This window comes from Carcharhinus amblyrhynchos, chromosome 6 (genome assembly GCF_965287045.1).
Source record: "Carcharhinus amblyrhynchos chromosome 6, sCarAmb.v2.hapA, whole genome shotgun sequence".
Taxonomy (NCBI): domain Eukaryota; kingdom Metazoa; phylum Chordata; class Chondrichthyes; order Carcharhiniformes; family Carcharhinidae; genus Carcharhinus; species Carcharhinus amblyrhynchos.
In genome coordinates this window covers 57,405,029-57,418,283 of record NC_137329.1, presented here as the reverse complement: position 1 = coordinate 57,418,283, position 13,255 = coordinate 57,405,029, and the positions used below count along the sequence as shown (strand labels likewise).

General features: G+C 38.7%; 1 protein-coding gene across 1 annotated transcript in view; it reads right to left on the bottom strand.

Moving 5' to 3' along the window:
* Positions 1–420: 420 nt before the first annotated feature.
* Positions 421–13,255, bottom strand: part of arhgap1 (Rho GTPase activating protein 1) — a 53,116-nt gene continuing 40,281 nt past the window's right edge. Inside the window, exons 11-13 of the mRNA XM_080190503.1 lie at positions 12,529–12,657; positions 8,764–8,867; positions 421–6,197 (exon numbers count right to left, since the gene is read on the bottom strand). Of these exons, the coding sequence (XP_080046629.1) occupies positions 6,024–6,197; positions 8,764–8,867; positions 12,529–12,657 (407 nt within the window). The 3' untranslated portion in view covers positions 421–6,023. The remainder of the gene's footprint in view (positions 6,198–8,763; positions 8,868–12,528; positions 12,658–13,255) is intronic.

Here is a 13,255-nt window from a genome sequence, read left to right as displayed (position 1 = left end):
CATCTCATGAATGAGTTTTTAAAAATATAAATCCTCAGCTTCTTGCTTCAATCTTCCTCTGCCAACAGAACTGCAAGTGGTTGTTAGGGTGAATTTATGCAATATTCTTTATTAATATCATACAGTTCAACTCTACAATAGCTCCTGATTTCAGCTGAGGGGGGCAGCGGGTAGTGACTGTGTAAAGATTTTTCACACTTCTGTGCAGGTGGATCCTAATTAACTATTTTACAGTTAAGCAGACTCTGAACTTCCTTTTTCCAGGTCTGTACATTGAGGGTGGTCAGAACGTCTTGCTCCACTGATCATTGCTGTATATGTTCTTTTTTAAAATGATTTCAAATGTTCTTCATTACAGTAAAATACACAACAACATTAGCTGGTTCTGAGCTTAAACAGAATAGACACTTGCTATGTTCAGAATTTTATGATATAATTCATGTAAATATTTTATTTTAAAGTCACACACTACACTATAAAACAAATCAAATTACATAAAATGTGATGTGAGGTCTTCAGAAACTGAAATGGACCATCACCTCTCACCATACAGCAAGATGTACAAATATCATCTGCTTCACACACACATCAAAGCATAAAGCAGTCAACAAGTGATAGCAATAAATTTCAATATTAAACATACAATAAACTATTTGGTAAAGAAAGTGTCACACATTGAAATTCAAGAGACAATTCTGCTTATCAGATGATTTCTTTTTGCTACACCTAAGATAGGATATAAGTAAACCTAACACCCCAATTTTGCATTTTCCAGGCAAGTATTGTAAAGGCACAATTAAATACTAAAATGTACCATTATAAAGGAAAATATTTGGGTGTTGGGTAAGGAATCCAAAGCATTCCTCATTGCAGCTGCCTAAGCAATCATCCATTAACTTTCAATGAACCTGTACTTATAACATTTTCCAACTCTGTGATGATCAAGAAAACACTAGCTCCACTCGGGTACCAATTTATACAATGTCAGCTGGTATAGACTATTCTAGGGAAGCACTTAAAGAAAGTTTTCCGTTGCAGAGGGCAATTACTACAGATCCATACCAAAAAAAATTAGCCTGCTTTCAGCTCGGTATCTGATGATAACTCTCACTATGCTGTTACCTTCCCTTGTGCACAACCACTTCCTACCTACCCACCCTGCAACAGGGGAAATCTCTCACTCCTTTCCTCCCCAGTTAGAAAATGTATGTAAACTTAACATAGCTGGGTAAAAAACATGGAAGTAAGCAACCAGAATAATTTAATAAAGAAACCAAACGTGGTACTTTGAAGTGAAAGAATAAGTGAACTCGGGTTGATCAAGAAGAGGATTGAAAGTAAGCTACTGAAGAACATTAAAACTGACTAAAACTTTCTATAGGTATGTAAAGAGAAAAACTTTGACAAAAAAGTAATGTAGGACCCTTACACTCAGCATCAGGTGAATTCACAACAGAAAACAAAGGAATGGCTTCCTTCATGAAGACAGAAGCAAAGTACATGAAGTTCTGAGAAACCCAAGTTTTAGTGAGGAGCTGAAGGAAATCAGTAATAACAGCAAAATTTGAGAAATTGATGGGATTGAAGGCAGATAAATCTCAAGGGCTTGATAATCTTAATCCCAAAGTTGTTAAAGGAAGTGGCCCTAGAAATTGTCCCATTGGTGGCTATTTTTAAAAATTCTTTGCACTCTGGAATGGTTCCTACAGATCGGAGGGTAGCTAATGTAAACCTGCCCACTAACAGCACAATGGTTAACACTGCTCCCTCAGTGCCAGGCACCCAAGATCAATTCCAGTCTTGGATGTCTGTTTGTGTTGGAGTTTGCACATTCTCCCCATGTCTGCATGGGTTTCCTCTGGATGATCTGGTTTCCTGCCACAGTCCAAAAATGTGCAGGTTAACTGGTTGGTCATGCTAAATTGCCGTTGAAAACCTTCAACAAAATAATTTTGTAATGGTATGAGACAATTCCAGAGGTCAAAGCAGGGGTGGTGAAGGAGAAGAAATATGCACTGGTGCTTATATTTGGATATTAGGAAATGATTTTTTCAGGGTGGGCCAAAGGTTATCCAGAAAAGGCTTGCATTTAAGTATCCCAAAAAGCTTCAGACACAATGAAGTATACAAATTGTTGGGAATTGCTCACATTGCTGAGCTTTAACTCCAGGTGTTTATGTGGATGTGTCCACAAGGGAGAAACTGAGAACAAGGAATGTCTCTTGCCAACTGACAACCAATGAGCCACACTCTGTATATTAAAATCTTAGGATTTGTGGTTTAAATTAAATTTGCTCGATCCTAAAGTCGAGGTTACTGTCCTCACATTTTCCAACTATTTTAAAACAAACTAAACCAAGAATATTACCAAATACTTGCATTAGAATCCTGATCTTTATTTCAACAGAAAAACTGCTCAAGGAGCAGGAAGAAAGATCCTCAAGGAGAAGATGGCAAGGTTGAATAAAACTCATGAGACAATAGCCTGGCACAATGGTTGGCACATTTAAAATTGGAATTCCCTAAGAAAATGCCCTTCTCAGATAATATGATCCTGGTCACAATATTTTTCAAAAAATTGCTTCTATTGGTGAAAAGCTTCACAACAAAACTTTAGGTTAATAGTTGAAAATTAGACCTCACCTTGTGAAGGGAAAAGGCACGACAAAATTTGAAATGGCTGGATGTACAAAGAAAATGCCTCAGTATAAAGTGTTTACAGGAATATTATTGATGTTTGTGGTTGTTAGTTTATCACAAAATCTTAGCCACTGTTTAATGCCTCAAATATGGGTAGTTTTTTTGTTCTAAAAAACAGAAGGAGCTGTCACAAGATGTGCTTAATCTCCTTTCACAAACCTTAAATCAAGGGCAACATTTGGCATCATAAATGAATCCATTACCTGGCAATTTAGCTGTTTACTTACACACTTAAAATGAGCCCTAAATGTCATGTACAGGTTTCAGAAATCAGCTAGCTGGAAAAACATTGTATCTTTATAACATTATTTTTTATCTTTATGATGAACTTTTGACTGAGATTTTTGTGAGCCATGTGAACTGGCTTACACAGTTTTACCCAGTGTTCTCTCCTAGTCATACTATCCCAATAAGTAATCAAATGTATAAAAAGGCACATCAAACAGTCTCCGATTAATAGACAGCACAGGCCCACTTCAAGTTAGATGGAGTTGTCATGGAGACATGGAAATGGATCAGCTTCCAACACAGATTTTCCCTTTAATATTGTGGTGGATTCCACAACAATTGTAGCCATGAATGGAAGCCTTTGCATGCAATCTTGCATATACTCAGCTAAGTCTTTATTGGAGAACAGGTTTTCTGGATAATGAACCATTAGCTGATGGAAGTCCATATAGACCAAACAAGAAGTTTCTTCAAAAGGCTAGCACAGAAAGGCTCTGACACTCCAGTCAGAAAGGACACCCATCTCTTCCCCTCTTCTGGAGTGAATTTAGTGAATTTTGCCAGCCAGCTACATGAGTCTAAACCACAGCGGCAGCAATGATACTTTGTACAAGTCCAAAAGGGGTCAGATGTCCCTGCCACAGTAAAGTGAATAGAGTTGTTTAGACTTCTGCTTTTTAACAGGTGAAACAAATCAGAATAATCTAAGCAATACATTTTGTGGAAATTTCAGTCTTTACTATGGAATAAATATCAATTTAAGCAATAGATTTCTGTCAGATAAGAAACAGGGCTTCAATGACCCTGGTCATGTTCACCGATTTTTAAAAAGATGCTAGCAACAAAAATATGAAAATATAAAAACACAAGATGACAAATTAACTAAAATATTTCAGGCTATGTCTGTATCTTCCTGTCAATTTAGGAATGTTCAGAGCTGATGAAGACAGTTTGGAACTTAATCCAAATCCCCACACACACACTATCTGGATTCACAGGCATGGGCATCTCGGCCAGGAGCTGGTGCCTCCAGAAGAGAAAAGGAAACAGAGGGAAATCACTGAATTTCTTGTTAATGGTCCCTGTTTCACCCAACCTCATCTCACACAAAAGGATTAAAATATTATCAGTGACACAAACTTCTAATTGGAGAGTTTGTAATGGATTAAACCTCATGGTTTCCTTACAGGCAATGGGAACAAGGTTACTCAGGGAAGTTTAAAACCTGGCCATTTCAATCCTCTCCTTATGCTGCAACATTAAAATACTTCTAACGTCTAAACCTGCCAGGTTGTGATCTATGGCAAATAGTACTTCTTTCTTCCAAAAAATATCCTAAGATCATGGAGAATAAACTACATTATTTGTGGTTACTTGTAAAATAATTAACATGCTGTAAAGCAAACAGAAGAGGACATGTGCTATCTGCCACAACCTTGTTTTAAGTTATGTATGATTATAGTAGTGCCAATTCAGAATGGACAGGCTCTTACTAAATTGTTGGGTTGCATACCTTGAAAAAAAAATAGCACCAATAACAAACAGCCAGGAATGAGGCACAACCACCCACTAATGAACGATATGCAAAAATGCAAGCTTGCTGACAACGATAAGTCATTTAATATTTTTGTTTTTCTATTTTTAAACAGTGAACATTAAAATAAGAACTTAGATGACCAGTTTCACACTGCCAATGATGCACAGCAATACCAATGTTGCAAGCTCCAATATAAATGATTCAAAAATGGAAAAATCGCAGTCAGTTACCACAAAGTTTCCAGGTAAAAGCCGAACCAGGTTTCCTCCCTTTGAAGAAAATGGATTAAGTAGCTCTCCTTATTTATTGTGAAATGCCAGCTGGAAAGGAAGTTAATAATGGAGTGCCAATCAGGGCTTACAGTACTTGTCTAGACCACTCTTACAAGTGTACAAAAATCTCAAGTCTGACAATAGATTGTTGCTGAATTAACAGTTAAAAGAGCATGACAACCTGAAGTAGGCCACAGATTTATAATTCCATTGTCAGTCCAACTTCCACAAGCATCTGGGATTGATCACTCTCTCTCTGAACAAGTCAGTTCCCTCATACTGCCACTAATATTCCAGAGAGGAAAAGCTCCCTCTTTAAACAAAGCATTTTTTAAAAATTAAAATAATGCAATTTAGATTGCATCTTAATATTCTTAAGCTTTAAAACTTTCAAAGCTGATCCAACAAATGGCATTTTTGATATCCTATTTCCACAGGGAGAGCACTTTGCACATTAGAATGAATTTATAATATCTCAGACTAGTTACATGAACGAAATGTTTCCCCGCACCCACCCCACCCCCCAACTTCTCAGATCACGTGGACCTGCACGGATTCTGTGAAACCAGTACAGAGATTTTAATTGTGAAATACATATGCTGCATTGTTAACAAAAAATGGCACACAGCACCATGAAACTGAAAATCTTTGACAAATCCATTTTCACACAAGGCAATCAAAAATGTGTAACACTGGCACCATTACAATGTGCGTTTCTCTTATATACTCACACATATATGTATAAAAATCAGGTTTGGGTGTTCAGTAAAAACATCATCCGCAAAATTCAGTTTCAGGTGTATCCAGCATGGAAATATCCCAGCAGTAGAAATTCTCTTACAAATGTAGCACTATTGAACAAATTTATTATTTTTTAAAATTGATTTAATTGTCTGTCTCATGTGCTAAGAGTACCAGGATAGGGTAGGAAAAGAAATATTCAGAATTTAAACCACAAGATGTCAACACAAAAGACAAGTTCTCCATCTGCATTCCCACCACAGTGATTATCAAGTCTACAAATTAACAAAAAGAGCCACGGAATCCAGCCCCGGACTCACAATGATTTAACCCCATCCCTAATGCTTGTGCACATATACGGAGCCACAAACTCCACACAGACCAAGCAGGGTACAACCCCATCCCTAACTAAAAGGGTGCACCCTATAATTTGATAACATGTCTCCTGTGTGCTGCCACACGAGGTACATTACCATGAACATTTAGAAAAAAGTAGAGCAACCTGATTTGACTCCAGTAGTGGTTTAAGACATTAATGCTTTATCCTATTTGGCTGAAAAGATTTCAGTATAATTTTCAAAGAGTAATTGAGTGAAGTGATTAATGGGGTTGATGGCATTAAGTGAAATTGCAGCATCCTTTGACCACAAGAGAGCGGGTCCAAACACCAGAGCCAAATTGGACGCAGTCATTTTATTCAGGTCACTGTTGTCAGCAATCTGGGAACAAACAGAAAACACAATGAGGTCATGTTAATAAATCAAACACCTGGGAAGGACTTTACACATTTATTCTTCAAGAAGAATTAAAACCTCTTTTTCAGATTTCCTCTTGCTCAAACTACCCAAACATATCAGAAAGGAACTCTACCTTTGCTGAAGTATACGAGTGCCTAGTATCTGCACTGTGAAAAAACATTTATTCTTTTAATTGTTGTACCGACCCACAAAGGACATAACCTAGCTGACCCACCTGGCAATGAATCAATCGCAGGTGTAAAAGCTTTGACACTTGAATATTAATATTCCTCCAGTCTGTGCTACCAGAGTCAGCAATCTTGATGTTAGCTGAATACCTGCTCAGTTAGATCACAGAATCCCTACAGTACAGAACGAGGCCATTCAGCCCATCAAGTTTGCATCGACTCTCTGACAGAGCATCTTACCCTGGTCCCCCCACTCTATCCTTGTAACCTCACACATTTACCATGGCTAATCCATCCAACCTACACACCTTGGGGCACTCGGATTGGCCGTGGTGAATTTCCCCCACCTAAACGGCTATGGATCAAGGCTTTTTACACATGACAAAAGCATACAACTTACTCCCAAGTCATTTTTATGTATATAGCATGGATCCTAAATCAAACACATTGGCTGCAGCACATACAGAATATGCTCTAACTGCTCTGAAAGCCACTGACCATTGAGAGAATAACAAAGTGCAACAGTCTACTGCTTAATGTGCTAACCTTTAATTAACAACTCAATGAACTTATCCAACCTTTACTCTATATGATGCCTTATACATCAATAGAATGATAATTCCTTTCAATGGAAACATGTTGGTGAAACACTTAGTGGCCATCCTACTGACATTGATTAAGATGTATTAGATCAAGCACTGAGGCTTGAGTTGTGCCTTGATGGTCTTAAGCAGGAAATCTATTATTATTTCAGTATGTATTTTCCACATAGAACAAGATATTAAAGGAATTTTTAAAATGTAAAACATTAACATGCAGGCATGTGTAAATAAATTATTTGAAAATATTGCTGCTGCAGCTCTAAGCTCATGGTGATGAAACATCAGCACAAAGTAAATCTTATTCACCTTGCATGACAACACCACCAAGGTTCAAATCAATGTACTCAGCAGGCAGGCACATTTAGCACAAAACTGAAGTCCCAGGCAGAAATTAACAGCTCATATGGCTTTTGACAAGCTAAGCTCACATGAAGCTCATTAGCTGAGCTTCGTCAGGCCAATGGACAGGCTCCCACAGTGGACAAAGGTTAGTTACAAAGGCCAGGTGCTCTGAATCATTGTCCCAGCTATCTCAAGACACAGAGGTATTTTTAATGCTTGCAGGTTGAAAGCCCCTAACAGTACATCCAGAGTCAGATTCTAGGGCCTTCCTGGCAAATATCTTAGTAGACTACCATTTTACTACCAGACTACCATTTTACAACATCAAGTACCTCCTGTTGCATCTGAAATAAATATACCCTGGGTGTCATTTTACAAAGTGAAGTGATGAAGCATTAGATTTTGCACAGTGCACTACTTCTCCTAAAGAAACTCCTGATTGCACTAAAATTTGCCACATTCTGAAGATAAGCTGGACATCACAGATGATGGTTCTGGTGGAGTGTGCATGTATGTGGACAGAATGTCCTTTTCCCTAAAAACTACAAAGCACATCTTGAGACCAAAGTCAAGCAACACAATGTATGAATACACCCAAGATAGAAATAATAATGTTTTAAGCTCATCGAGGCATCTGGAATACAATCTCTCAAAATAGGGGCAAACCTTTGCATTGGCTCTCTTAAATGTTCGCTAAATTTTCAGTAAGGTTTCAATTTTCCCAAAGGCTGAGATTCAATTTGTAATGGTTTAAAAATAATTCTAAAACTTAGCTCTTCGTAATTCTAGCTAACAGGCTTGGGGGTTGGGGGGGGTTGGTGGAAGAGGAGGGCTTTGTATGAGCACATATAAGCTCAAGGTTTATTAAACTAAGGTTTAATAGTCACAAGTAGGCTTACATTAACACTAATGAAGTGCTGTTGACAGTGTGTCAGTGTAATAATTATAGCGCTGAGCCCATCTGCAGATTAGGAAGGTGCAAAGATCCTCAGCCCACTACTATTGCCTTATCATATAGGTCTGTGTAGAATACTCTTCATATTGCAACTCAACTGGGCACTGCCACCACTGGTCTTGACTTACTGCTCAGAAACTTTACTAGTCAAGGTGAAAGATGTCAGCTTTGTTGGGGGTTCAGTTCCCATCTCTCAAGTTTTGAGGTTAACTACACAGAAAAGCTCCTTGCAGAAGTTCCACAAAGCAATGAATCCCCCCAACACCAAGCTTACAACAATCACTATCCTAAGAGGGTGGAAGAATCTACTGCACAAGAACCTTTTGGGCAGAGAGAAATCCACTGCATTCAGTCCCCTGAGTCAATGCTTCCCATCAGCCAATCAAAAATACCTTTAAAAACTATTTGTCTGGGCAGATGTGACAAGGGATAAGTTTCAATGACAACACAACTAAACTTACCACTCCCAGTAATTTCACCAAATAATGCAGCACCGCATAGTTATCCTGAGGAAGAGACTGAATCATCTCACCAATGGTTTCGATCTGTTTATTCTGTGGCACTTCTAATTAGTGAGGGAAAAAAAACAAATAGTCACAGAAAGTAAAAAAGGAACAACCATGCATGTACTTGCAAACAAGCACAACTGGCTTAAGTCAATATTGTGCACCACCATAAAGATGCTAATTCACCAATATATATTATAGAATCCACACAGTCCAGAAGGAGGCCATTCAGCCCATCAAGTCTGCACCAACCACAATCCCACCAAGGCCCTATTCCCATAACCCCACATACTTACCCTGCTAATCCACCTGACACTAGGGGTAACTTAGCATGGCCAATCAACGTAACCTGCACATCTTTGGACTGTGGGAGGAAACCAGAGCACCCGGAGGAAAAACACATGGGGAGAACTTGCAAACTTCACACAGTGACAGTGACCCAAGGCCGGAATTGAACCCGGGTCCCTGGCACCGTGAGGCAGCAGTGCTAACTACCATACCACGTTATATGTATTAATCTAAGTTGGAATTTGTTCACCACTTTCCATAGCATTGCACAGATTTGCCTGAAGGTCTGAAAGCAAAGCAATCTTTTCAGGCCGTTGCTTAGTTTAGCGATGGTGGAGAACTGATAATATGGCAGGGCTTGAGTGAATTCTGTAACTGTGTTCCTTCCAGCAAAATAGTGAGCTACATAACAAGTTACAGGCTTTATCACAAGATCACAGACATAGAACCAGAAGTAGGCTATTCAGCTATTGAGTCTGCCCCGCCATTCAATGCAATCAAGATGATCTTTGATGGCAATTTCAATTTGATCTTTTAAAATGTGTTTTGCAAATTTCTCTCTCTTACCACAGAGTGCCCTCTAACCTGCAGTATAACAAACAATCAGCTCCCATACCTCAGCACATTACATTCTTCAATCTATAATAATGTCACACTGGGGTTGCTTGCCCTCAGATTAATTCTTTCCCGGTTTTCATGGAGGTTGAGGATGGGAAGGGGTCAGAGAGCGTGGTTCCGGCCTCCACTCAATGCCTTTTTTCCCTAAGAGTGTGCAGTTGAGAATGAGAAGCATGTCAGGTATGTTCAATGACAAGGAATCAAGCTTATGTGTGCAAGCATCCAGTTTTAGCATTCTTTCTGCGACACATACTCCAGTATGTAACAGTCACCATTGCACACCTCCACTATGACTAGGTTTGAGATGGGAAAGATTCTTTCTGCGATTGGTTTATTTAGAACTGGAATGTTGCTTGGGGTGCATTAGTGAGCATAAGTTGGAGCCTGGTGAGTGAGGGAGCTTGAAGGGTTAATTTCTATCTAAAGTCTCGTCTTTTCTTTAAATTAGCAATTAATGGAAAGTTGTTCTTTGGGTTGGGTTTTAAATCAGGGGTTTTCAGGCTCAGCTTGGAGCTACAGCTAATTAATTTGACAACTGCCTTAAACTAGTTTTCAGAGACTTGAGTCAGGAAGCGTAAAAACAGCCTTAAGTGCTGCCTTGGTGTGCATGTACATAAATATTCAAGATGGCAGGGCATGTTAAGAGAGCAGTTAATAAAGCATATAGCATGTTGGCTTTATTAATAGGGGCATTGAGTACAAGAGTAAGGATATCACGTTGAACTTACATAAGACACTAGTTAGGCTTCATCTGGAGTTCTGCGTCCCAATCTGGGCACCACACTCAATGTAGGGAGTGAAGGTATTGGAGAGAGCACGGAGGAGATTCACAAGAATGATTTCAGGGATAAACAACTGCAGCTGTGCGGATAGACTGAAGAGGTTGGCACTGCTTTCCTTGGAGAAAAGGCTGTGAGAGGAGACATGATAGAGGTATTCAAGATCCTGAGAGATGTGAACAGGGTAAATAGAGAACCTGTTCCCACTCAGAGCATCAAATACTAGAAATCCTGATCCAAAGTAAATTGGTAAAAGGAGTGAAAGTGATACAAGTGTGGTTGGGGTCTGGAATGCTTTTTCTGAGAGGGTGGAGGAAGGTTCAAGGATGTATTCAAAAGGGAATCAGACTGCTACCTGAAAAGAATGTGCAAGGTTTCAGACGGGGAGTGGGACTTGGAAGAATGCTCTTTGAGAGAGCCAGAACAGGCTCAATGGGCAGAATGGCTTCTTCCTGCACTGTAAAGATTCTATGTGGTGTATGATACTGAGCCTTGAGATCATTTCCAAAAGGTTATAACCTCAGCATGCATGGAGAGAAAAGGAAATATTTAAAGTAAAGCTTATTTATTAGTCACAAATAGGCTTGAAACCTGTTGTAAATGCTTTAAATAATAAATACTTTTTAGTTAATATTGTGCTCTTTAAGGTAAGAGAACTAGAAACTGGTGAATGGAACACTTTCAATTTTTGATGATTAAGCACTCCTGTGTCAAGCATAATACAGAAAGTAAAGCTCCCCCTCATCAGTCTCAGTTTCGGAATAACACCAGCCCAATGAATCAATGCGACTCTTCCATTCTTCAGATCTGCCTTTGTAAGAGTTTTGACTTAGTTTGGCACTAATTGACACTGAGACTAGTTCTGTGCCTACACCCATCAGAAAATAGATCAAGTCTACAAACAAGCTCATTATGTCAGAAGAGACATTACACAAAAGCTCAGTCTGCTCTCTTTACTTTATGTAAAAGATCTCATGGCTCAATTTGAAGAGTTGGGAGTATCTGGACCAACAATTATCCCTCAATCTTATCAATAAAGTTTGAAATGCTGCAGCTTTTTGCTCTAGAAAAGGATATGGGGTAATGCGAAAGAGGTCTAAAAGATAATGAAAGGGTTTGACAGGGTAGAGAAAATGTTTCCACCTACGGGGTTGTCCAAATTAGAATTCATAAAGATAGCACCAACAAACTGCAATAGGGAATACAGGAGAAACTGCTTTGCCCAGAGAGTAGAAAGAAACGTGGAACTTATAGGGAGTAGCCACAGTGAATAGCATAGATATGATAAAGGGAAACTAGATAAGCATGAGGGAGAAATGAACAGGCCATGCTGATAGTGTTGGATAAGGGTGAGAATAGGTTCTTGCGAATGTAATGCCAGCACAGAGAAGTTAAGTCATCTGTGTATAGACTTTATATCATGTGAGCAACACCACTGATGTAGATTACCTGGTTGCTATGGCATTGCGGCATTGCTGCATTCCCCACATTACAACAGTGCCTTAAATGAAAAGCACCTCATTGATTGTAATGACTGTGGAACATGCTAGAAAGAAATTACATTATTTAACATCTTCCGTAACATCAGGTGCTTTACAACTGGTGAAGTATTTCTGAAGTGTAGTCACTTACATTGTAAGGAAGCACAGCAATCTAAGGTAACCTAATCAGTACATTCAGAATAAAAGGTGAAACCATCCCAAACAATGGTAGTCATCTATCAACGTGCATTATAAACAGTGACCTTTGATTGTTTGATAACTCAATAAAATTATTGCTTTCTGGAGACTGTGTAGTTAGCTGTGCTATGATATCTGAAACTGTCTACAAGGTGTAATGTTTCATTATTTTAAACTTAGCGGTTGAGTAGCAATTAAGAACCAAATCTAGCCAGACTGTTTAATGTAATTCTTTCCAAATGGCAATTTTTCCAAAGGGAAGCTTGCTAGATCAAGACAATAAATATTCTGGAAAATTCAAAGTAGCAAAGATTATAACACAATGCAAGAGGCTGGCTCTTAAGTGTAAAACTTACTTCCAAATGAGATCACTCGATCATACAGACTGTAGGTCAGCAGAGGCTGAGGCAATTCACGAAGGAAGGTCTTTAGCATTACAGCTGCCAAGTGAACATCCTTGTAGGCGTCAAAGTCCACAGGAACACCTGCACAACAATGGAAAAGTATTTCAAACAAACATCTCTCACTAAATGCCAAGTGATAAATGGGCAGATACTCAGAACCAAAATCCGTAATAAGGTGCAAATGTAAGACCACATGTGTAAACTGTGACACTGTGGCTCATATTTCATATATTAAACTTATAATTCACACTCTGCATTCTGTACAAACATGGCTCTGAGCAAATACTTAACCAGGACATTTCGGTTTACATGTTGGATTGATTTAAATAAAGCCACATGGACTGTGACATTTAAAATTCATTTGTCAAAAGAAATACCAGGTAACTTATCTGTTTTGATGAATTCCATTTCATGTGCAATGAAATGACCATGGATAATCACCACTGCTCTTCACTGCTGTTTTTAGTCTCACTTTATGTTGCTGCCTACATGAAATTTTTAGTTCAAAGTTGAAAATCTGACTTCTCATTTGACTTCTGGCTTTTGTGTCAGCATTTTATCTGATTCTTCCACTTCCCTCATGTAACGTAGACTGGCATCACAGATTTTTTCATGATGCAGTGTACACAGGAAAGGGGGCAATCTAACTTCTATTTCCCAATTCCATGTTGAAAATGTT